We start from the raw sequence: 24,740 nt of genomic DNA, 5'->3' as shown, positions 1-24,740 counted from the left end.
TTTTAATTTCAGATACAATTTTCATTACTAGAGTTTTCATTTAGTTTTGTTAATATATTTCACTTCTCTGTTGAGATTCCATATCTGCTTATTCCTTTTGATAGCATTTTCTTTTAAATTCTTGAACATATTCATAATAGCTATTTTAAAATCTTTGCTAATGTGAACATCTGCATCACTTCAATTTACCTTCCATTAACTGCATGTTTCCCTTGTTATCATTAAATTTTCCTGTTTCTTTGTAGGTCTAGTAATTTTTTTCTTGTATCTGGACATTATGAATATTAAATTGTTGAGAGTATGGTTGATTTGGGTTTTCTTATTTTAAAAATTGTTGAGATTTTTTTTTTTCTGGCGGATATTGAGTTTACTGGAAGATCAGTTCAATCCTTTTGAGACTTATTGTCACGTTTTTTAAGGTAGGACTAAAGTATCCCTTACAGTAGGAATAGAATAGCTGAGCTCTCATAATGTGACCCTTGTAAATTTGTTTAAGTTCGTCACAGATGCTTTGTATTAGATCTTTGCCAGATGCATAGTATGTAACAGTTTTCTCTGATTCTGTAGGTTGTCTGTTGACTCAATCCTGCTTACTCACTGTCAACTGTTGATAGTTTATTTTGCTGTTCAGATGCTCTTTAGTTTAATGAGATCCCATTTGTCAATTTTTGCTTTTGTTGCAATTGCTTTTGGCATCTTCATCATGAATTCTTTGCCTATGCCTATGTGGTGAATGGTATTGCTTAGGTTGTCTTTCAGGGTTTTTATAGTTTCAAATAAACGACACCATTAAAAAGTGGGCAAAGGACATGAACAGATGCTTTTCAAGAGGACACATACATGTGGGCAACAATCATGTGGAAAAAAAAAAAACTCAACACCACTGATCATTATAGAAATACAAATCAAAACCACAACAAGATACCATCTCACACTAGTCAGTCAGAATGGCTATTATATAAAAAGACAAAAATAACACATGCTGGCAAGGTTGTGGAGAAAACTGAATGCTTATACACTGTTGGTGGGAGTGTAAATTAGTTCAACCATTGTGGAAGACAGTGTGGCAACTTCTCGAAGATCTAAAGACAGAAATACCAGTAGAACCTGCAATCCCGTTACTGGGTATATACCTCCAAAATATACATCTTTCTATTATAAAGACACATGCATTTGTATGTTCATTGCAGCACTATTCACATTAGCAAAGGCATGGAATCAACCTAAATGCCCATCAATGATAGACTAAATAAAGAAAATGTTGTACGTATATGCCCTGGAATACTATGCAGCCATCAAAACAGAATGAGACCATGTTCTTTAAAGGGACGTGGATAGAGTTGGAGGCCATTATCCTTAGCCAACTAATGGAGGAAAAATAAAAAATACCACATGTTCTCACTTATAAATGTGAACTAACCAATGACAACACGTGGACACATAGAGGGGAATAACATACCCTGGGGACTATCAGAGCATGGAGGTAGGAAGGAGGGAGAGGATCGGGAAAAATAACTAATGGGTACAAGGTTTGATACTTGTTTGATGAAACAATCTGCACAACAGATCTCCATGACACAACTTGCCTATGTAACAGACCTGGGCATGCACCCTTGAACTTAAAATAAAAATTAAAAAATAAAATGACCCTTGCAGCATATCAACTGAGTGCCCCAGGTTTTGGTAAAGTTTTAAAATTCTGGGTGGGCAGAACTGCTATATCATTCGGCACTCCTTGACCTCCAATATTTCAGCTCAATATCTTGGCTCAGCGCACAAATTCTCCGTTTGCCCCAAACCCTTTCCGAGTTGCGCCATTAAGTGTTTTTTTGTTTTTTATTTTTTCTTTTTTAGAGACAGAGTCTCACATACAGTGATACAATCCTAGCTCACTCCAGTCAAACTCCTGGGCTCAAGCAATCTTCTCGCTTCAGCCTCTTGAATAGCTAGAATTATAGGCATGTACCACTGGTAGTTTCTTTCTTTCATCTTTTCTGCCTATTGCTCAATGTCTAAAAATAGTTGCTTCATATAGTTTATCTAGATGAATAGTTGTTTATGGAAGAAGGCATAATTCAGTACTATTTATACTGGCATGGTTAAAAGCCTTGACTTTTTTATTTATGGCCTAAACCTTACCATAATTGTTAATGTTCACTTGAAACCAAGATAATTTTAGGGGAATGACAGAAAATTGAATATATCTATGTTTAAGAAATGGAAGACAATCAAATACAGGTTTTAATTATTGATTATGGCCCGGCAAGATGGCTCACGCCTGTAATCCTAGCACTTTGGGAGGCCAAGGTGGGTGGATCACTTGAGGTCAGGAGTTCGAGACCAGCCTGGCCAACATGGTGAAACCCCATCTCTATTAAAAATACAAAAATTAATCAAGCATGGTGGTGGGCACCTGTAATCCCAGCTACTCGGGAGGCTGAGGTGAGAGAGTCGCTTGAACCCGGAAAGGGGAGGTTGCAGTGAGCCGAGATCATGCCCTGCCCTCTAGCCTGGGCAATAGAATGAGACATCATCTCAAAAAAAAAAAAAAAAGGTTTTAATTATTGATTAAATAAGACATCAATAAATTATATTTCATAATGTGATCAATGTTTCCGGATAAAAACATCCTAGATTACCAAAAAATAGACTTCCAATTCAAATGAGTTTGATACATATAAAAACATAAGAACTCAAAAATATATAAATTGTTTAACTCTTTAATATATGACATATATTCTGTACAAATACCAACATATAAGATATGTAATGGATATAATGTGCTAATTCAACTTACTCTTAGATTTAACATCTAATATGCTTTTATTAGTATTTTGTTTGTCTATAAAATGTCATCTTAAAGAGATCAGAGGATATCAAATTGCCAGCATAATTTTTGCCTATCACATTGAGAATAAAGAAGTTTTATTCTCCCTACATCTGTTTTATTTCTTGAGGTATTAATGACCCCAGAGTACATCAAAAAGGAAAACCAAAGTAAAAACTATTTGGGCATGAAATTGGACACAGACACACACAAAGATGACCAACCGTAATTCACATAAACTTTGCTGTTATATCAAACATTTAAAAACTAGCTCAGCAGATTTCATTTCTTAGCCAAGTTGTTTCATCTTTTTTGTATTTTAAACCTTTCACATTGTCTTTTTCTATTACCAAATGCATATGTAGTTGAGAACTTGAAGTTATCCTGCTGTCTTAAATTCTTTTTGAAGATATCTTACTGTGTTATTTTAAAAAATCCTCTCTAACTAGGAATAAACTAGCAAGAGTTATGTGAAATTAGTTAACATTTTTCTATTTTTAAGGATTGATTTGTTTTAACACCAAACCGTTTACCACTTGCAGATCAAACTGATTATTATAAATACTGGGCTGAAAAGGGTACTTGAACAGCTTTAACATATTTTTCCTCATAAAAATGAGTGATTGGGCTTCGTGTTCTATAATTCTATTTTATGAATTTATGCCAACATAATAAACATTTCACAAAAGCCAATATGCTTTTCTAGAAAGAAAAAATATAGCAATCAAAAAAGACATTTAAAAATCTTAATAAACAATTTAGAAAATATGTATATATTTACCTTTGTAGGTTAGCTTGAGTCTTGGAATATTTTGTTTTGAAGTGCCAATAACTGGAAGAAACAACATGGCTATGCTTAGCATCATCAAAGCAGGAAAAAGGTGAAAATCTTGGCTTCTGGCCTTCAGTCTCTCATCTTTATTAGCATTCATGATTAAAACAATGTTCTCTTTCCAACGGTGTTAATTTAATCTAAGAAAGAGTTAAAAAAAAAAAAGAACTATTAAGGTATTAGCAAACTGACACAGGAACAGAAAACCAAACACCACATCATCTCACTGAGAAGTGGGAGTTGAACAATGAGAACACATGGACACAGGGAAGGGAACATCACACACCAGGGCCTGTTGGGGGCTGGGGGGCTGGGAGAGGGAGAGCATTAGGGGAAATACCTAATGTAGATGACAGGTTAATGGTTGCAGCAAACCACCATGGCACGTGTATACCTATGTAAGAAACCTGCATGTTTTGCACATGTATCCCAGAACTTAAAGTATCAAAAAAAAAAACTATTAAGATAGCAGTTGGCAGGTTTTCCTCAATTTACTAAATTATAATTTATTGAATGTATATAGATTTTTAAAAATAATTTCCCCATAGCTCTTGTTTTACTCTTACAGAAACGAATCGGAACTGGGGAATAAAATTAAGGACTGGATTTGTCCAGATGTAGAAATAAAAGCACCACTAGAATTTAAACTATTTTGATATTTAACATTTTTTCCTTGACTAAAGTTGTTTCTGTGTTTTGTTTAAGCAAATATCTCAAGAACCAACTTTTCTCGAAACTTGAATTATTTGATCAGATGAGACCACTTTCACTGGTAGAAGTCCATACTTGCCCCATATCATCCCCAAATAAAAAGGTCCACCAACTGAAAGAGACAAAAGCTGTAATTTTGAGACAAGTTCTCTTGTTTCTGAGTTTAGAGACATTTAAAAATTCCACTTAAATGTGAGAAACTAAATTTAATTAGGTAAGGGCCCCAGTATAGGTGTTAGGCCTGGAACAATGCAATCTTACCTGAAACCTGTATTATTCCACACAGGGAAGTAATGAATAGAAAAACAAATTCTAAAATATAAGCATTTATAAGAAGGAGGGGGTGGTTATTAACTGGGTTGCCATAAACTAGGCTAATTTCATTGTTTTCTGTAAGATGTAGAGTAAATCAAAACACGTATTCCAAACTAAGCCTGGTAATAAAAATTACAAATCATACTTACTGAGCCTTTATATGTACCCAATACTTTTTGAAAAGTGCTTTACATGGATTAAATAATTTAATTTAAAAACAGCCATTAAGGGTGGGTAATTATTTATCTCACTTCACCAATGAAACAAAATTGAGGTACAGAGTGAAATAGTTCTTCCAGAGGTACACGGCAAGTAGGAGATGGATCAAATCAACACATGATCAGGACTTTAGCTGGCGTCTGCTTTCTTCACACCTAAGTCTTCGGGTGCTTTGCATTATGGTAGAAACTAGTGATCTTCAGCTGCTGCTAGAGTCTTCAACTTCTCTTCTATGTTAATTAACTTACTGCCATCTTACTAGGAAATAGGCCACAGAACCCATAATTTCTTTGATGATACATTGCATGGTGATAGCTTTGATCATAATAGAAAAGTATTAGACTTTAAGTAATGTTCTAATTAGTTAACATTCACAATAAATATTTTATGCCTATATGGTTTAGTTTTAAGAGAAGGCCTAATAAGGGATGAATTTTCCTTAAGTGAGATCAGCTCTTCAGTGTATTAAAATGTCTCCCAGATTTTGAATACCAAGTTTTCCGTTACCTTAAATCTCAGCAGTTAAGTCAAGTCTTTGGAAGTAAAATAAAATCAAATTTTGATGTGTATTACGTTTATACATGATAAATAATTAAGGATAGACTTCAATTTTATGCTGAATTTCTTCATGAAATGTTAAAAGTGAGTGCTTAATAAGTTGTTTCTTCAATCACTTTCATTACATTCAAAGATACCTACAAGAAATACTAAATTATTCTTCGTATATAATCTGTCAACATTTAATTCTTCTTTTAGAAGGTTACTCCATATGCAGATAATCAAGTTGATTTAGATACTCTTTCAATCATATTGTATTAAATATAACAATCGTTGCATATTTTATTCACATTTAATTGACATTTCCTGGACGTTTCCCCTAATTAGATAAAATGTGAGACAACAGAAATGTCTCTCTGACCAAAAACACCTACACCATCAGCAGCCCTTTATGAAAATTTTAGTTTTAAATATTTCAATTATGCTAATTTTAATATAGAACACTAATAAAGCCTTTAAAAAAATAATAAAGTCCTAAAAATTATATTATTTAAAGGCCAGTAGGAACACATAAATGCTATTGCCACAAAACAGTCACTTTAACAGAAAAAAATGTATCAGATTAGATTTGAATATGAGTTTTGAATCATTCAATCTCAATGCATTCTTACAACTTATTAATTTTAAAAGTTAGTTTTAACTTGTTAGAATACCAGTATTCTTTGACTTATAGATTCTCCTTAAAAACTTGCTGCTTTTACACAAATTTCAATACAAGTTTTAAATATTTACATATTTATATGTTAATAAATATATATTTATATAACTTGTGATGGTATTTGAATATATCTAACATATATTCACTTATATACATTCTTATCAGCCATTGGCATCATATCTAATCGCTATTTATAAGGTGAGGAAATGAATAAGATTATTTTTCTGAAGGGAATAGTTGATTATAAACAATAACATACCATAAAATAAATTTAAAATGGAGACATTTGTGACACGCTATGCAAAATAACTCAAAGGAGTATCATATAGGCTTAAACAAGACAAATATACTTTCATGGAGGTCAGAGAAAAGAGACTGGGAAAGCAAACAGAGACAGTTCTAGAAAACAGTGAAACCTCATTAAGGACTCCTGAACAGTGAGGCAGGCTGCATGATAGACTTGGTTATATGGCTATGAGAAGGAAGATAATGTGGCATAATTCAGTGGCATAGAACAGAAGCACACCAAAGAGAATCTTGGGCTAATTCTTAAATTTGGCTCATGCATGCTCTGGTACCTAATATATTATGACTCAAAACAATGCATATGATCACTCCGTACTGCCTTTTGGTATTGATCAAGTGTGCTGTTCCACCCACATTCATAAGTGCTTCTCCAATCCCATTACCCTGTTCCTTCCATTATTTCTTGTATTCACACTATTAGCAAAGCACTGATATCTGATTGCAGCAGACTCATAGCCTTGGCATACAAACATGTATTCTCCCTCCTACCCACACCCTCTAAAAAAAATGAAAGGTAAAATGAATAAATGAATGTAGAGACTAAGTATATTAAATTTCTCATTATATTTAGTTGTTGTTTTGTTTTTTTTTTTTGAGCTTCTGGACATGTGAAATACTTTTTTATGACATGTAACAATGCATGTAATGTGAATGTATGTTTATATACATAGGCAAAAAAGAGGGAATTTTCCATATGTGCATTTTATTAGCAATAATGACCTCAGTGCAGGACATTTCCTGGGAATTAATGACTAGTTGGGGTTAATGGCCCTTGGCTATGCATTGAGATATCCACTCCTCCAACTGGTCATTAATCGCTAAGACATGCCCTGTGCCTCTAACGTCGTAAGTTAAGAAGATTGATGTTTTGGTTTTCAATGAACAGTAGTAACACTGTTCCTTGTAACCCAACTAATTAATATTGTTAAATAAGTTAAAAATCAAAGCCCTGCTTTCCTTACTACTAAGACATTCTGAGAAGTGCCTATGTGTGCTGAACCTGCACTTGGAGGAACAAAATAAAGCAAAAATGGTGATACTTCTGGAACTTAAAATAAAAGCCTTTATATATTTTTCTACTATAAAACAGTCAAGACCTACAATCTGCTGGTCCTGATTCTTTGTTTTTCTTCCCAACAATCCTATAAATTCAATAGTTAATCTTTTAATTGAGATAATTTACGGGTTAAACGTATTGCCAACAACCTCCTCCCTACTCTATTGATATTTTGCTGTCTGTGTGTGTGTATGTGTGTGTGTTATGTGCACATGTGTGTGTGTTGTGCATCTGGGATGAATTATGGAGAGAAGTAGGTGTGATTTAACCCAAAGTGGGTGGATTTAGTGAAATGCATAGGTTATACTGCATGCTACTGTCTGTAACAAGCTTGATCTGGAGCCAATTAACTGAATATAATCTATTCCAGATGCTCCCTGATAGAAACAGCACTCTTGGGGATCTTCAGATGTGGAGCCAATAGGGAGTGTTCTGATTATGAGAGACTTTTACACACTGTTCCACTAAATCAGAGATCCAAATGCATAATCTAAACTCAAGAAGACCTTGTGCCATTTCCCTAAGGAACACAAAGAGTCCAGAACTTATTAGATGGATGGTAACTTGTCAAAAAATTTATTTCAGGAGCAAGAGATACAAAATTTTATATGTGAACTTCATTGATTTGTCTTATTTATTCATATGCATTTGTTCTAAAAGTCATTAAGCCAGGATCAGGTACTATTTGTGTGAAAAAATAGCTTCTATGCACAAAATAGTAATTAAAATATATAAGTCTTCATGCCTGAAAATCTAGAACACTTAGACTTAGGACTCTTTCTCAAGTGTGTGTGTGTGTGTGTGTGTGTGTGTGTGTGTGTAGGTGTGTAGGTTGGGGAAGGGAAGAAAAGAACCCCTGATATTTAATTTTATAAAGAGCTCTTTGTTCTTTATAACTTAGTGGTACATATAAAGTCACTTGGGAATGTTTTTTACCCAGTTCAGAAAGCACAAGGAAATATGCCTATCTCAATATTAAAAGCAATATCTGTATTAACTCACTTTGGCCAAATTTCTGCTCCGATTTTGAGCTATTGTTTGATTAGATGGTTTTCTTGTAGGGTGTGCATGACTGATCAATTATTGGTAATATTACTTTGTGGCATGGCTGTGGACAGCACAACAAAAAGGGATTATAGAAAAACACTTGAAAGCCAAAGAGGTAACATAGGCAAACAAAGAGAAGCTTTATGTTATAGGGGGCTGTTATACATTCCATTGATCAAGTGCAATAATATCAAAGTAGGATTCAAGTGGTATGTGAAAAGGTCCACAGTAGTAGAGCTTGGAATGCTAGAACTTTCACTTAAATTTATCCTATCCTTTCTAAGTTTCCTTCTGTGTATTTTCTAATAGGCATATAAAATATCCTACTACTTTAGTAAGAGAGCAAGTATTTGTTGAAAGACTAATTGTCCATTAGTGGACTTCATTGTCTTCAGATGTCATGAATTCTCCATCAATTGATATATTCTAAAGGAGTGTGGAAGGCCATCTGACTCCTCAGAGATCACGAAGAGTCTTATATTTGATTAAATGCTAATCTGCTTCCAAACCTCTTTATGATGGCCAATGATATTTCTCCACACACCAAACAAATTATGATTATCATCAGAAATTAGTTGTAGAGCTGAGCTAAGCTATTTGTCAGTAAATATAAATTAAACTACCTACATTTTTATTTTTTAGTGGTTTAAACACTATGTTTGCATTTCTAAAATACACTGAGAGTATATTGTTTTACAATCCCTGTTCAACAAAGCAACACTGTTAACATTTTACTTGGGTTTGCATGCGTTATAGCCATGTACTAAGAGCCAAATAAAATTCTGTAAGATCTCACCTCTAACGAATTCAACAGAAAATAATACAATTGTGATATTTTAGAATGTATGTGTATAATCTCTTAGGTTTAATATTGTGGGTTTCTTTTGTTTCTAACCATAACAGTAACAGCAAAATAATGTTTAAGTTGTAAAGAGGTCCCAAAGAAATAAAGCGCCTCCAAGGTCTAAACTGTTGAAGTTGTTAACACGTTTATACAAATTTAATAAAATACTATTGTGAATTACTTTATTGGTATTTATTTTCTTCATCCTAAATCTCACATCAATTTGCTGTTCAAAGCAGCAATTGATATTTATCAATTTGAAGGGTCAGAGAAAGTACTAACAACATCATCAGAGTTGGCTTTTCTTCAAATCAGATTAATCGACAGTCCAAAGTTTCAATATTTTCCTTTCAAATTCTTATACTCTTGGGAGCATTTTAACTCACGCAACTTTTCATGACCAAGATAATCTTATAATATGCTTTTGGAGAATTATATAATATTTTGTCAAATTTTAATGTGCGCACTCGAAACATAAATTGGTTGTTTTGTAAAACTCAAAAGCTTCGACCTCAAATATTCTGATATGTGCCTCTTAGGTATTTCTGCTTTTTTTAATGAAGAGACTTGAAAAAAGCAGAGTAAGAATTATTGAAAATATGAAGGCAAAATTATTATATTTTCTTGGAATAATGAAGTAAGAATTAACTATGTTTTTTTATTTTATTTTATTTTATTTTATTTATTTTATTTTATTTTATTTTATTTTATTTTATTTTATATTTTATTTTATGGCAGAGTCTCACTCTGTCAACCAGATTGGAGTGCAGTGGAGTGATCTCTGCTCACTGCAAGTTCCACATCCCCAGTTCAAGCGATTCTTCTGCCTCAGCCTCCCGAGTAGCTGGGATTACAGGCACGTGCCACCGTTACTGGCTAAATTTTTTATATTTTTTAGAAGATATGGGGTTTCACCATGTTGATCAGGCTGGTCTCGAGCTCCTGACCTCGTGATCCACCAGCCTCGGGCTCCCAAAGTGTTGGGATTACAGGCATGAGTCACCGCACTGGGCCAACTATATTTTTATTATTAAGATATGCTTATTTCTGATTTAGTCAAGCTCTTTTATTTTTTAGAAATGTCATTTTTATCAAAACTAAACAATATTTTGGCAAATATCCAAAATTTTTCTTTATTCTTTTCTGAAATTCACATTCAGTTATTCATTTAGCTGTTGAATTATATGTCCATTTATCATTTTCCCAGAATTTATAATATGTATCTAATATTATAAATATTCTGCCTATGTGAAGAATAAATGGATTTGAATTGTTAAAAATTGATTATTCACAATAAAATGTACAGAATATTCTGTTTTACAAACCAAGTTAGTGGCTCCATGGTCTCTGTGGCAGCATAAATAATTCTGCACTTGGAAACTTGTTTTTCAAAGCAATACAGGTATTTTTTTGATATATGTATATTTCCTTTTTTTTTTAAGAGATAGATAGGATCTCACTCTGTCACTGAAGCTAGAGTGCAGTGGTATGACCATAGCTCATGGTAGCCTGGACTTCCTGGGCTCAAGTGATCCAACTGCCTTGGCTTCCTGAGGAGCTGGGATTATAGGCATGTGCCATCATGCTCAGCTAATTTTCTTTTCTGTTTTTTTTTTGTTTTTTTTTTTTTGTTTTTTTAGAAATAGGGTCTCACTATTTTGACCAGGTTGGTCTGCTCTTGAACTCCCGGCCTCAAGTGATCATCCTGCTTCAACCTCCCAAAGTATTGGGAGTATAGGCGTGACCCACTGTGCCTCACCTACTTTATTATATTTTAAAATATTATCATGGTGTTTGTTTTAGCAGCACTTATTTTAAGGTAAGAACAATACAGAGATGCACGAAGAGAAGAGCACAACATCTAGATAGGAAAGACAGACAAATGTGTAAAACAGAATTTCTTTTCATTTATTGACATGTGTGGTAGTCGTGTTTTCCACAATCTTCATGTGTGTATTTTAATTTTCCAATTAAAAACATTTACTGAAAAAATTGGTTATGCCAAATGAGGAAAAATTGAATTTTTTTTTTTAATTATTTAATACATGTCTTATCAGACTGTGAGACGGGGATTTCATCTTATCATCAAAACAACATACAGAGGTTATAGTTGCCAATATGTAAAATTGTATAAGCCTGCTTATACCAAACCACTTATGTATAGGAAATAGCATTTCGATAAGTTCCTACACTGAGACTACATTATAACATGGGGTTATACATACTTAGTTTAGAATCTTAAGGTTGTAACTATTGGAAACCAGTAAATAATTATGAAGTAATTAAATTACATTTTTGAGATGTATGCTGTAGGACAATTATACGTATTCTTCATAAAAATCCTAACCCTTTTATATAAACAGATAAAGAAATGCCATCAAATCTATCAGCAATGCCCATATTTAATAGCAAACTTTTAATCTAAAAAAACTGCACATAGCAGGAAAACTATGACCTTGAGTTTCATACTCACATATGTTCTTCAGGAACACATGTACTGTTGAGATCAAAACACTTATAATGAGTTAAATGAATCCTATATAGCCTTATTTTATCTTTTTTTTTTTTTTTACAAAAGATGTGCTAAACACATTAACACTATTTGTTTCTTTCTTCACTATTTAATGAAACACCTTAGGGAAAGAAACACCCTAGGGAAATAGGAGAAAAAATTTAAATAATTCACTTCATAAATATAATGCTATGTGGGAACACAAATAGGCATGTAAAAAGAACTCAGCATCACAAGTGGAATTTAGGAACCAAGTCTTCATATCCGATTTGAATTTCATGGTATTTGACCCAACTCATCAACTATTAATAATTAACATTTTAAATTCAACACCTGATGATGACTATGCAATCAAAAAGGCAACTTTTCTTTCAACAAATAAAAGAATTGTCCAGCACTCTTAGCAGTAATGGTTATTTAGTGATCATTGTTTATATCTCTAATGATGATGACATATGTTCATGCATTTCATCTTGTTTTAACATGCTTCAAATGCAATTGTTCCAACCCACTTATATTTCTAATTGTGTCATTATAAGGTAAACATTGTAGAATAAGTTTGTACATGCACATTGTTGGGGTCTCCTGGCCCAGAAAAGAGCTGCATGTCTGGAAAATCTTATCCATAGGAGAAATCTGAATTTTGTCATAAATAATCTACCACCTTCTACCAGAAATTCAAAAGTTCTCAAATCCCTGGCTCAGTAAATATTCCTATGTTTGGTTTAACTCTGCTATTGAGAAAGTTAAAAACAACTTAAAACAAATATATAAATTTTATAAATAAATTGATATCATAAGTTCCATTATTTGTACCTTATATGACTGCCTTGTCATACAAGGTAAAAGCTTCTTTTAGCTACACTTCCACATATCCCAGGTTATATCTTCCATAACTCTTCTGGGACATGTCAAAAGGATAGTAGCACTGTGGTTAAGCACACAGACAAAAAGCCCAGGTCTATCACTTGCTTTCTGTTTATCCATGGGCCAGTTACTTAACCATACTGTGTCTCATCTTTCTCACCTGAAATTGTGGATAACAAGGGTATTTGATTCCTTCGTTGTAGGGACTCAGAAACCATAATGTAAAGCGCCACACCCTGCCCAGTACACAGTAAGTGATCTATCAGTGTTAGCCATTTAAAAATCATTATAATGAATTTGTCTTAATTTTCTATTAAAACTCGATTTAAGAACAAGAGAAAATTATGGTTTTAAAGACAACTCATGATTATCTGAAAGTACAATTACAGTTTACAAGGCCTGTAAAGCAGAGTTTTCAGGAAAATACTATATAACATCCAAGAGTATGAAAACAAATGAAGAAAATAATTTTAATTCTTTGAGATCATAAACACAAATAAACAAGCAAACAAATAAATTTCTTTTCTATACTTTAAAAGGGGAGAATGAAAGTGATGGTTTGAATCTGATTATGAAGGATATAACATAATTGTATATGGAGCGCCTCTAATGCTACTCATTTAAATTAAATCACATAATTTATCAAGAAAGAGAAAATAAATACCTGATCAACAATAACTTCATATAAAATTTTAAAATCAAAATAGGATAAACATTGGTGAATATGTGTAGTACTTGACTTGAAGATTTTTACTTGGATTAAAAAGATTAAAAGAAGCATGCTTCCCCGAGTGCCTTCTCCAGAAAGGATACTACCTTCTAAAGGGGAAAGCCAATTTTAAAAATCTTGTGGATCCTGTGAAATACAAAGATATAGTACATTCAACAGTATATTCAAAGTATAACGATTATGTATGTCTGCAATTCAATATATTCTTTGCATTGAATCTTAACAGGTTGTAATTTAAAAAAGATTTATGCATCTATGAGACTTAATTCAGTGTTCTAGTTTCCATTCCCACACCTAGTCTTTAGTTTTACAACTCGTATAGTATGGTTCAAAGGTATAAAGATCTTTAACGAACTCTTATTAATGTTATCTGTTTTCAGCTTTCTTTAAAAAATTATTCTTCGTAATTATGTCACTTAGGCACCTCACCAATTTATATTTTTGAACATATGTTGCTGACCATTTTTGAACATATGTCTGAAATCATTTTAAATAGTTAATTAAAATAATTTTTACATGAAAAAGTAATCATGTTTAAAAACAGCTATATTGTGTTTATGATCAATTTTTGAAACTAGTTTTACTTACATTAAAATTGTTATGTTTTTACCAAGTATATTTCAAAATTCATACCAGCTTATAAAACAGTTTTGATCAAATTTCATTTATAATACCCTGTGATTATATATCAAACATAGCAAAACTTTCATATATAGCAGGAAAACAAAAATTATGTTATTGACTATGGTAATGCATAAAACAGTGAAGCAATGTTTCCTAAGTTAAAACATGGCAAAATTGGATATCATATTGAGATTTAATTAGGTTTTGGTAGGTTAAACATAAAAAATACTTTTAATAACATTTTAAGCCATTTCACATATGTAAACATGCCAGTATTATTTGTAACAGTTTTCAAAATTACTGTATTTGTAGCATACCAAGAGATGAAGTTGTCTCTGCCACAGATTCAAAGAGCTACTATGCATCTTAGAACATCTTAATATTTCTGGTGGTTCTAAGATGGACTATTAAAAGAACACATCAAAAAATTTATTTCATATTAAATAGTTATTGAAATACATATTTGCATAAGGATGAAATGTTTCTTTAGCATGAACTTTACTGTCCTCAAATATATGCCTTCACATGAATTTATTATATTTTAATAACATTATTTGATGTACAGGACATGCAATATAGAAGCATAATATGGATCTTATGAAAGAGCTTCTATCATTAAAGCTGAATTCATCTCTTTTACCTTCTCTTAATGTGTATAAGGGAGCAGTTCCTGGACTAATATATTTGTGTTTAAAAAGTAACTTGCAGTTACCCAGTGCATACACAATGCGTATAGAATGAGTTGGGGTGTTGTCTTGTGATAGTGAGACTAATAAAGTGCCAGAGATTTCAGCTTCTTTATCAGGCAGTCACGTATTTATAAAAAACCTCTCTGGTCTTCCTATGTAGATATGTTTAATTCTTTCTTCTTTTTGCATGACTGTTCTGTTGAAGTCATGTGTTGAACATTTGTGCTATCTAATTTCCCCTCCACCCTTATCACCCTCCTTATCTAGTTCTCTATCAACATAGTAATATCAGTTTCTGAGCTGTGTTTAGTCTCACCCTTATATCCTCAACTACATCTTAACAACTGGACTTATATGAATGTTAAAAAGTACCTCAGTCAGGATAAGCAGGGGATTCCTGAGTTGAGCATACAGCTGCCGATGGATATTTCTCCATTTTTATTTTTTACATCTTTCCCTCTTGGAGAAAATATAATACCTTTTACTACATGATCTCAGAAGTTGACTTGAAAGCTAGCACAATGTTCTAAAACTAGCACAACATTCTGAATTTTTAAATACAGAGTTCAACTCAGATAGTCTCTCAAAATCCTCAATAATTAAACTTATTTGTTTTTACCAAGTGTTATAGCAACTGAGATAAAATTCTTGAATTTTCCAGGGATCGCTCAGCCTACTGGTTAAAATTTCAGGTTCTGGCTATAAAATGGTTTGGTTGTAATTTCTATTTTGTTACTTATCAACTTTATCCTCTGAGAGAATTCACTTAATTTCTCTAAGTCCAGTTTCTGCATCTACAAAATAGGATTATCAGTTCTTATCAAATATGATTGTTGTGAGAATAAAATGAAATAATGCATGAAAAGCACTTACTATCTTCTCTGGCACATAACTAGCTCTAACAAATGTTAGCTTAATGGTCTTCCATTTTTACATGGACTATGATAGCAAGTATTTTCTAAAGATAGTAAGTAAATATGAAACTTAAAAGGAAGTCTGGAAACTCCCATATTCCCCTATCATAGTTACAAATGTGTTTGTATAATTTGGCATTAAAGTTCTCAACTCTCATTCCACAGTGTACATATTTTTCAATGCACAATTAGATAAGATCCCTATTGCAGTATTAATAATACATTGTTTTCCTCTGAACTTCTAATTCATTGAGCCCCTATGCACTGCCAAACTGAAATCCTAATAAAAAGAACATAGTTAATTGCTTATTGGATGTGGAAATTGTTAGACTATACAAAATAAAAGGGAGAATGAAAATATTTTTTTTAGAATTTTCTACTAGAGATTACTAAATATGTTTGAAGAAAAAGTCTATGAGGGAGGTCTTGGAGCTGATATAAATGCTTGGAAATGGTTTTGACAGAAAGCCAACCTAAAGTTATTTTTGAAGGCTTATTTAGATATTATAATAACCAACAATGTTTATGCATATCAAGAAATTTAGTTTTAATTATAACTTCTGTACCTTTTAGAGTATTCAAAACATGAGTTGTTATATCATAATAAAATCACAGTTTAAAATATATTTCCAAGTCATTAGTAGATCATTCCCTAAATCTTGCAAGATTTTCATTTGTACCTTCCAGACATAATCTCCATCTACCGAATGATGTACTTTTTCTTCTTTTGTACCACATGAATTCAGGACATCTATTAAATTTACCACTGTATCCTCAAAGCTTAACACAGTCCCTAGTATGGAGTAAGATATGAGTATTTATTTATTAAACAAATGAAAGAAGAACTCAATCTCCTCTTTCCTTCACCAGCCCACTTCTTTGACATATGATGGAGAAGCTTTTCAAATCTCTTTACAGCATCCTTATGTGTAATATCAGAAAAACTCAAAAACCTTGTGTCTCCCCAAGAGTCCAAGGAACATATGGGAATGTAGGGACTAAATTAGAAAGAGGTATAGATGTTATAAAGATTCATACCCTCCAAAATGGGAAGAATATCTGAGTGATTCAGGGACATTCTTTGTAATTCTGGGTATCTTTTTGCAAGTTTTTAGAACAACACTTTTTTCTAACATCACTTGAGAATATCCTAGAAACCCCTGTGTGTAGAGAAGGGCCATGAGACAATGGTAAGCATTTGAACTTTGGAGTCAGACAGGCTTGATTATGAATTCCAGTTTTACCATTTCCAGGATAAGATTTTCTTTGAAATTTAGCAGGTAATGACAACTTTGCTATGTTTTTGCATTTGAAATAATGTACATTAAAATCTGTACCTAAATAGTACTTGCAGAATAATAACGGCTATTATGATAGCTATTTCTTTTTTTTTTGAGACAATTATTTCTTATTATAGATTAAGATAGTTCCATTCCCTCAACTAGGTATGATTTATATATATATATATGTATGTATGAAAATGATATGTTTACTGGTATTATTTACTATCATGTTTCTACTTTTCTTCCTCTCTTCCTGTGAATTGTTGAGTTGTATTCAGAAGACAAACCATAAAATTAAGTAGAATTTAAAGACATATTCAAGAATTATCCATTAAGCATTTATCCTATCTATACGATTCCCACATTTCTAGAAAATTCACAGCACGGACCTTTTCCTAAATAAATGCACACCCAGATTAAAAAGAGGATGAGAGAGCAATGTCTAAGTGGTAAAATATGCAAGCTACTCAGAGGAAAAATGTAGAGATGTAGAGATTATTGCTATCTTGGGTAAGAAAGAATGTGGAGTTCAATTGTAATAGTGCATGAGTGCGTCCTTTGGAATGTCAATGAAGAATAACGAATTCTTGATTATAAAACAATGAGAAAAAGATATCTTTCTATCCTGGTCACTATAATAAATCAGTTGTCAGACAATGCTTCATTAAACTCTTGTACTGCATTATCCTCATAAAATTAAGAATTCTCCTTTTAAAAGTTGACTTGTGTACTTTACCTAATCATTCAACAAAGTCTGCTAACTTCCAGGGATTATGATAAGCATCAGCATTAAGTATACACAGAACTTTGATTTTCCAAATACTGCATTTGATTTATTTAAAACAAGCTTATACCATCTATCTATTGACCAATCAATGTAGTGCAAAAGGGTAAAGTAACATATTTTAAAAAACATTTTTATAATATGTAAATGGTATTTCAAGATTATTTCAGTTTAAAACAAATTATACAATTGTCTACAATATGCTTTTATTTAAAATATTAAAGAAAAGTAAAAACATTATGCATTGAAAGACATATTATGCTTTGTCTTGCTAAAAATATGTGTATCAACTGGGAAAATACATTTTTATTTTTTACTATTTACAGATTTTTATTATCATTTAACTTGAACTATTAAATTCTGATGTTTTATATACGTGTCAGATTTTCCAGTTACTCTTTGATAAAGAATGCAAAGGAAACATGAATAAGGATCCACTATGCTTTAGTGGAAAGTGCTCTGAGTTAAAGGTCTAAAGATATAACTGTAGTCCTGGTTTGCCTCATACAAGACATCTTATTTTCGGGAATTCAATTAGCCACTCAGGGTCAGGGATTTTTTTATGTAAATTTAGTATGTTGATATGTCATCAATATAACAGGAATATGATGTACGTAGTTTTAGCAAAGTGTCTATGAATATTTTTAAATGATTAACAACATATATAGACTTTTTTCTTTAAAAAGGGATTAACCTTTTTGACTTAAGTCAAGTTTACATTTTTTAGGGATCAATGTTATTAACTCTAAGGTACAGCAGAGTCAGATATGAGAAACTCTGATTCAGATATTGCAGTTTACTTTTATGAAATAGAGAAGTACCATGTATTACATATGGTATATATATGTATAAAAGTCATATAAGATGTGTATATATGTGGTATATATATGATATAGATATGACATATATAGTCTATACATCAGGTACATACAGGATATGATATATAAGACATATATAGTATATACATAGGAGTGTGTGCATATATATAAATCTCATATATACTCACAAAACACAGACACTACAGGGATATGGCAAGGGAATATCTGCTCTTTATTAAAGTTGTCATCAATATTAATGATACCTTTAATAATGTACATGTTCTTTTTTTACCTAAGATTAATTTTTCTACTCCATTTTCATGCCACTAATGTAGCACCGAGTTACTCCGATTGAATGCCTGGGTTGCTACAATTGGTATTCCGGACTTGACCCATAGACTTCAATCCTGGAAATGGATAACTTGTTTTCCATACTTGTTTTCCTCAAATGTTTGCTTTCATAATGCCATCTCTAATTTGAAATATAAACTCCCTAGGTTGGTATCTAAATCCCTTCTTTAACTACACAAATTATTTTCCTTGTTCCTCAATGTGCACTCCCTGTTCCAGGCAAAATAGTCAGTGAACACATCCCATCTAAATTATATTCTTTTCCTTCTTCCTGTGTGTGATGTTCCGCTGTCCTGATCCAATCTCATCCAAAAAGCATTTCTGGGTAAGTTCCAGGTCAACACACTCACACACTTTCTACCAGGGTAACTACAGCAGATTTTTTCTCAACTACATCGACTTACAGTCAAAGTTTCTTGCATATGGCCTGAATTTTACAAGCCTCTTACCTCTCCACAAAATTTGGAAAGATGCTTAGGCACAGAAAACATATACTGTCTTAAATCTACTTCAGATAGCTCATAGAAGCTGAATGGGCTCAAAATAAAAGCATAATAAATGTTTAGTAGACAGATAAGAAGTCAAACAATTATATAGAGGAAACATAACAGAAATCTGCTGTTCTGACTCATTAAACAATTAATTAATTTTAGGAATAAAAGGTTCTGTAAATTTTATAAGAGCAATAACCGATATTCTTTTTTAATTAATAATTTTACTTTTTTTTTTGATACAGTCTCACTCTGTCACCCTGGCTGGAGTGCAGTGGCACAATCTCTGCTCACTGCAACCTCTGCCTCACCAGTTCAAGAGATTCTCACATCTCAGCCTCTAGAGCAGCTGGGATTACAGGTGTGCACCACCACGCCTGGCTAATTTTTGTTTACTTTAAGCTTTTTTTCTTATTTTTTGTTTTGTGTTTTGATTATATAAAACATGTACGTAACTCAAATATCAAAATTATATTACATGTATATTAACATGAATACCTTTCATCCCTGTGTTCCATTTTGTGCCTCCCTGTCCTTTTTTAAAACTACATATATAATTTAAGTTCTAGGATACATGTGCAGAATGTGCAGGTGGGTTACATAGGTATACACGTGCCATGGTGGTTTGCTGCACCCATCAACCCATCATCTACATTAGGTATTTCTCCTAATGCTATCCTTCCCCTGTGATGTTCCCCTCCCCTTGTCCTTATGTTCTCATTGTTCAACTCTCATTTTGGAGGTTGCTGGAAGATCAAGATTTGGTTTTGTATACATTCTAGCTTTCTATTGGATGTTCACCTGGCAACATTGAGAAGGCAGCTGAATTAAAGTCAGAAGGTGAAAGTAGTAGTCAGAGATAGATGTATAATTTTGGCAGTCATCAGTATATGGGTGGCATTTATGAGAGGTGAGATTGCCAAGGGAAAAAATTCAGATAGAGGAAAAAATGGGTGCAAGGACTGATCCCTGGCACACTCCATTATTAAAAGGTCAGAGAGATGAGGCTGAACCAGCAACTGAGACTAGTACAAGCTACTTGTGGAGAAGGACAATGAGAAATATGTGAGACTCTGTATTCCTTTGAAATTTTCACAGGAATCAGAAATCAAAGGAAGATAAATGATCAACAGAGCCACCGGATTAAATGTTACTAATATGTCAATAAGGTAAGATCTGAGCACTGACTATTAGATTTAAATAGTACTAAAGAGTTATGCAATGGATCAAAAATATCAAGTTATTCAAATAGATATATACATTTATATACATATTTTATTTTATTTTCACAATGTAAACATCATTTTATATCAGCAAATGCTTTAAAGTTAAGATTTATAGCATCCTAAAATCCTTGTAATAATATTTCTGTCTTTTGCCAAAGGGACTACAGATGAATGCTATTCTTTAAGAAAAATGCTTTTGAACTTATAATGAAAATGTCTTTAAAGAAGTGAATAAATATTATTTATTATAACTTATTTAATCTAACCTAAGATACCATTTTAATATACATCATTATTTTAGGTGTCACTAAGAAAACAATCTTGTCAATTTAACTATGACATGGCATTGGTTGTAAGACATTGTTGATTTCAGAGATATTGAAGTGAGAAAAAAATAACCATCATAAAACTTATGAAATACTATTATATTTTTTTCTGACTATATTAAGATGTGCATTCTATTTCTCTATCAAAGAATTAGACAAATGATAAATACTGTCATGTACAGTGCTGTTGCAGAATAAACAACTATTCCCATGACACAACAAACACACCTAATAAATACCTTTTACCTCCCTGAGTGGAGGGCAACATTGTAAACTATTATAACCACAGAAAAAGTGATCAAAAAAAATTAGGTGAAATTAAATTAGATAAATTTGTTGTATGCTGTAATTATTACACAGGCTACTATTAGTTACATTAATATATTAATAATATATTACTGCAGACTACTATTAAGTATCATATAATTTTCAAAATGTTTATATATTAACATATTTACTACTATTTAAAAAATTAACTTCATAAGAGCATTTACTTAATGTTTTTTAACATCAATAAAAATGTTTTATTTTACCCAATAAAAAATAATAATTGATTTATTAAATAAGACTTCTGTATTTTCTCTTTTCCTCAAATATGCAAAACTTTGATTGTGACAGAGTGAAAATGCATGGCATTAGAAATCATTTAAGCTAAGGTATGGTTTAAGCCCTGCCAGTAAATGTTGTTAAATTATTCTATTTTTGTGAATTGCAGTTTTCTCATCTTTAAATGAAGGCACTAGTGAAGATGGGATTTAAGGTGACTTACTGTTCTGATATTTACAGGATCACTTACATTAAAAAGAAAAATTGAGACATTATTGATCATAGTCACTTCAAACATCAGCACAAATTTCTGTCCAACATGTTACAGCAGAGTTTTATGTATATATACATGATATTTACTCCCTATAATCTATAGCCTACAACCTGCAAGACATGAACACATTATTAAGTGCTTCTGTTAAGGAGTCATTATTAAGAGATAAATCTATTTAATATAAGTTTCTTCTGGTTTCCCTGGGGATTGGCCTAATAATGAATGAATGAATGAATGTATATTTTACTGCTGTTTAATTATTCTATTAATAATAGACTGTGATTATTATAAAAGTAGTTTTTTACATTCTACCATTAAAAGAAGGTAAGTAAGTATGCAAAAAGAAAATCAAAACACCATCTTCCTATCAGCACCTCAGTTAGAGATGATCACTGTTAAAATCTTCTATATTTTCCCTATTTTCTGTGCATATACATAAATGTATTTTACAACAATGAGATTATATCAATAATCTAGTTTATAAATTACTAATGAGTTAATTGTTTCCACTTTACCCATCACTATGTTTTCATTTTATTTAATATTCAGTCACATTAAAAATTTTAGAGATGTTTCAAAAATGTTTTTATGGTGGATTTGTCCAATTTGACATCTAATTCTAAGCACACTATACCTACCTAGTTTCAGCACTATCATTTTTAATATAGTACACATATTAACCCCCTTTCTTATTTTTCATGATATTAACTTGTTGAAGATGGACAAGTTCAAGTTATTCCTTTTAAAATGCTTTAACCTCTTCAGGAATTTTAACATTGTCAAAAACTTAATAATTTATTTCCAAACCATATGTCAACTAACTGCACAAAAAAACTATTTCTCAGTTTTTATTGGAATCCAGAGAAAATTAATCATTGTACTCTTGGGGATTCTGTGCTAATATTAAAAAAAAAAGATTGGTCTCTTGATCTTTCTCCACTGGGAGAAGGACATGATGCATGTCTTCCCTAGCACAGGATCACTGCCCTACATGAATGAGCACAAAGCCTTTCTAAGAATAGTCTTAACTGTCACTGAAATTTAAATTACTTAAGTTCCCTTCTTTTTTATCTCCATAAATCATTTCTGGCACATATTCTTTCACCCATCAGAGCAAATCTAAATAAGAACATGTTCCTTTTGGGCTGAATAGTACCAGTTTACCTAAATTAATGTTTATTTAGTATCTAATAATGTTTTCTATTGAGAGGCGCTGGGCTCTGTTTTCTCAAGGTTTTTGCCAAGTCTCATAAATCTGGGAAAAGGCGGTCAGTGTAACCCCTACTAATAACCAAAGTGGCCACACACAGAATAAACAAAGGCCCAGTTTATAAAGCCTTCACTGAAAGACCTTATTGGCATAAATTTAGATTTCTCAGTATTAATTTATGATGTGTGCAATGCACTTTGCATTAAAAAAAAAGAGAGAGAATAGGAAAAAGAGTTAAAAATGCATTTAACCAAAGCTTTAATGCATTAATATACTATTTAAATCTAATAGCCAGCAAAATAGAAGGTAAGAGAGAAAAACACAAAACAAGTTTCTGTGAACTATACGGAAGGTGGCAATGCATTTTAGTTTTGATGTATTAAAATTTCTAAGCAATTAATAATATATATCAACATTGCTAAAAAGGACAATTTTCTGGGTGTCTCTCTACCAATTTCTAAATTACTCAATTGCTTATTTAATCAAGGTTTGAGATATCATTTCTTTACCAATATAATAAATTTTTGAACCAATAATATCTAGTAAAACACCGAGAAAGTACTTAGCTTTATCTACACCTTCAGTATCAGCCAAAGTTAATTCCATATGAATTGTATTGTTTTAAAATCAAAATTTATTTCTCTAGACATGAAATTATAACCTTATTTAAAACTCAATAATAAAATCTTTCTAAAGATGTCATAATTTATTTACAAAAGACACAGATTACATCAGGGAAATAAGGCATCTAGCTCATGGTGGTCCTGTTTTTATTTAATCATTCTCCATGGTAATACGGTATTTTCCCCAATTTGCATTGGACATGGATCTCAAGAACAGAATATAGACAAGTTTTAGGAAGAAGAATAAAGGCTTTGGATATTTGTTTTATTTCAGAGAGTCCAGAAAGAGATTCTTTAGAAGAAAGCAAAGAAGGATGGCATTTGTGTGTGTGTGTGTGTGCGCGCGCGTCTAAAAACCCCCATCCATGTTTTCTTTAATTTTATGACTCTTCTTGCTTTTACACTAGAAAGATTCCCAGACTAACCACATGATGTGAATGGAATAACCTTTTCTCTCTTTGGCTGGGTGATGGTTTCTCAAGATAAATATAACACATCTTATACATTTTTTTTTCTGAATATGTCTTTCTTGAGCCATGTCCATGAGTTGAAAAGACTTTCTCTGGGAATCCCAAATGCTGAGACAATGCCACCTTAATTAGGAAAAGTAATGTCAAGAGCAATTCTACCTCAGACAACTTACTAAACGTTTTTCTTATCTTTTCAATAAATACGCCTTTCATATGTTTACTCATAATGCAATAATTATTTCTAATAAGACAATCTCAAAAGTAAGTTACTCACAATAATGATAATGAGTACCTATCACATAGCTATCATGATGCCACACATAATTTGGTATGAAACTGACATGACATGGTACCTGCAGATAAAATCAGGTTATATGAGAAAAGTGATTAGCAGAATGCCTAACTATAAGCTCTAAAGTAAATGTTAATTCTTTCATTATAATTCAAGTGATTTCAAAGTTATTAAAGATAAGAATAGCATAAAAATATACAGTCATGCTTTAACAATGAGAATATGTTCTGATAAATTTGTCATTAGGTGATTTCATCATTGTTCAAACATCATAGAGGGAACTTAAACAAACCTAGATGGTACAGCCTACTACACACCTAGACTATATGGTATAGC

The 24,740-nt window shown here is 32.0% G+C and overlaps 1 protein-coding gene across 1 annotated transcript in view; it reads right to left on the bottom strand.

Annotated features, from left to right (window-relative positions):
- Positions 1–24,740, bottom strand: part of SEMA3D (sema domain, immunoglobulin domain (Ig), short basic domain, secreted, (semaphorin) 3D) — a 201,857-nt gene that overhangs the window by 134,879 nt on the left and 42,238 nt on the right. The window contains exon 3 of the mRNA XM_011927680.1: positions 3,609–3,799. Within this exon, the coding sequence (XP_011783070.1) occupies positions 3,609–3,759 (151 nt within the window). The 5' untranslated portion in view covers positions 3,760–3,799. The remainder of the gene's footprint in view (positions 1–3,608; positions 3,800–24,740) is intronic.

Source organism: Colobus angolensis, unplaced genomic scaffold (genome assembly GCF_000951035.1).
Source record: "Colobus angolensis palliatus isolate OR3802 unplaced genomic scaffold, Cang.pa_1.0 Scaffold74, whole genome shotgun sequence".
Lineage (NCBI taxonomy): Eukaryota > Metazoa > Chordata > Mammalia > Primates > Cercopithecidae > Colobus > Colobus angolensis.
The sequence above is the reverse complement of the archived record's forward strand: the minus strand, read 5'-3'. Positions and strand labels throughout refer to the sequence as shown.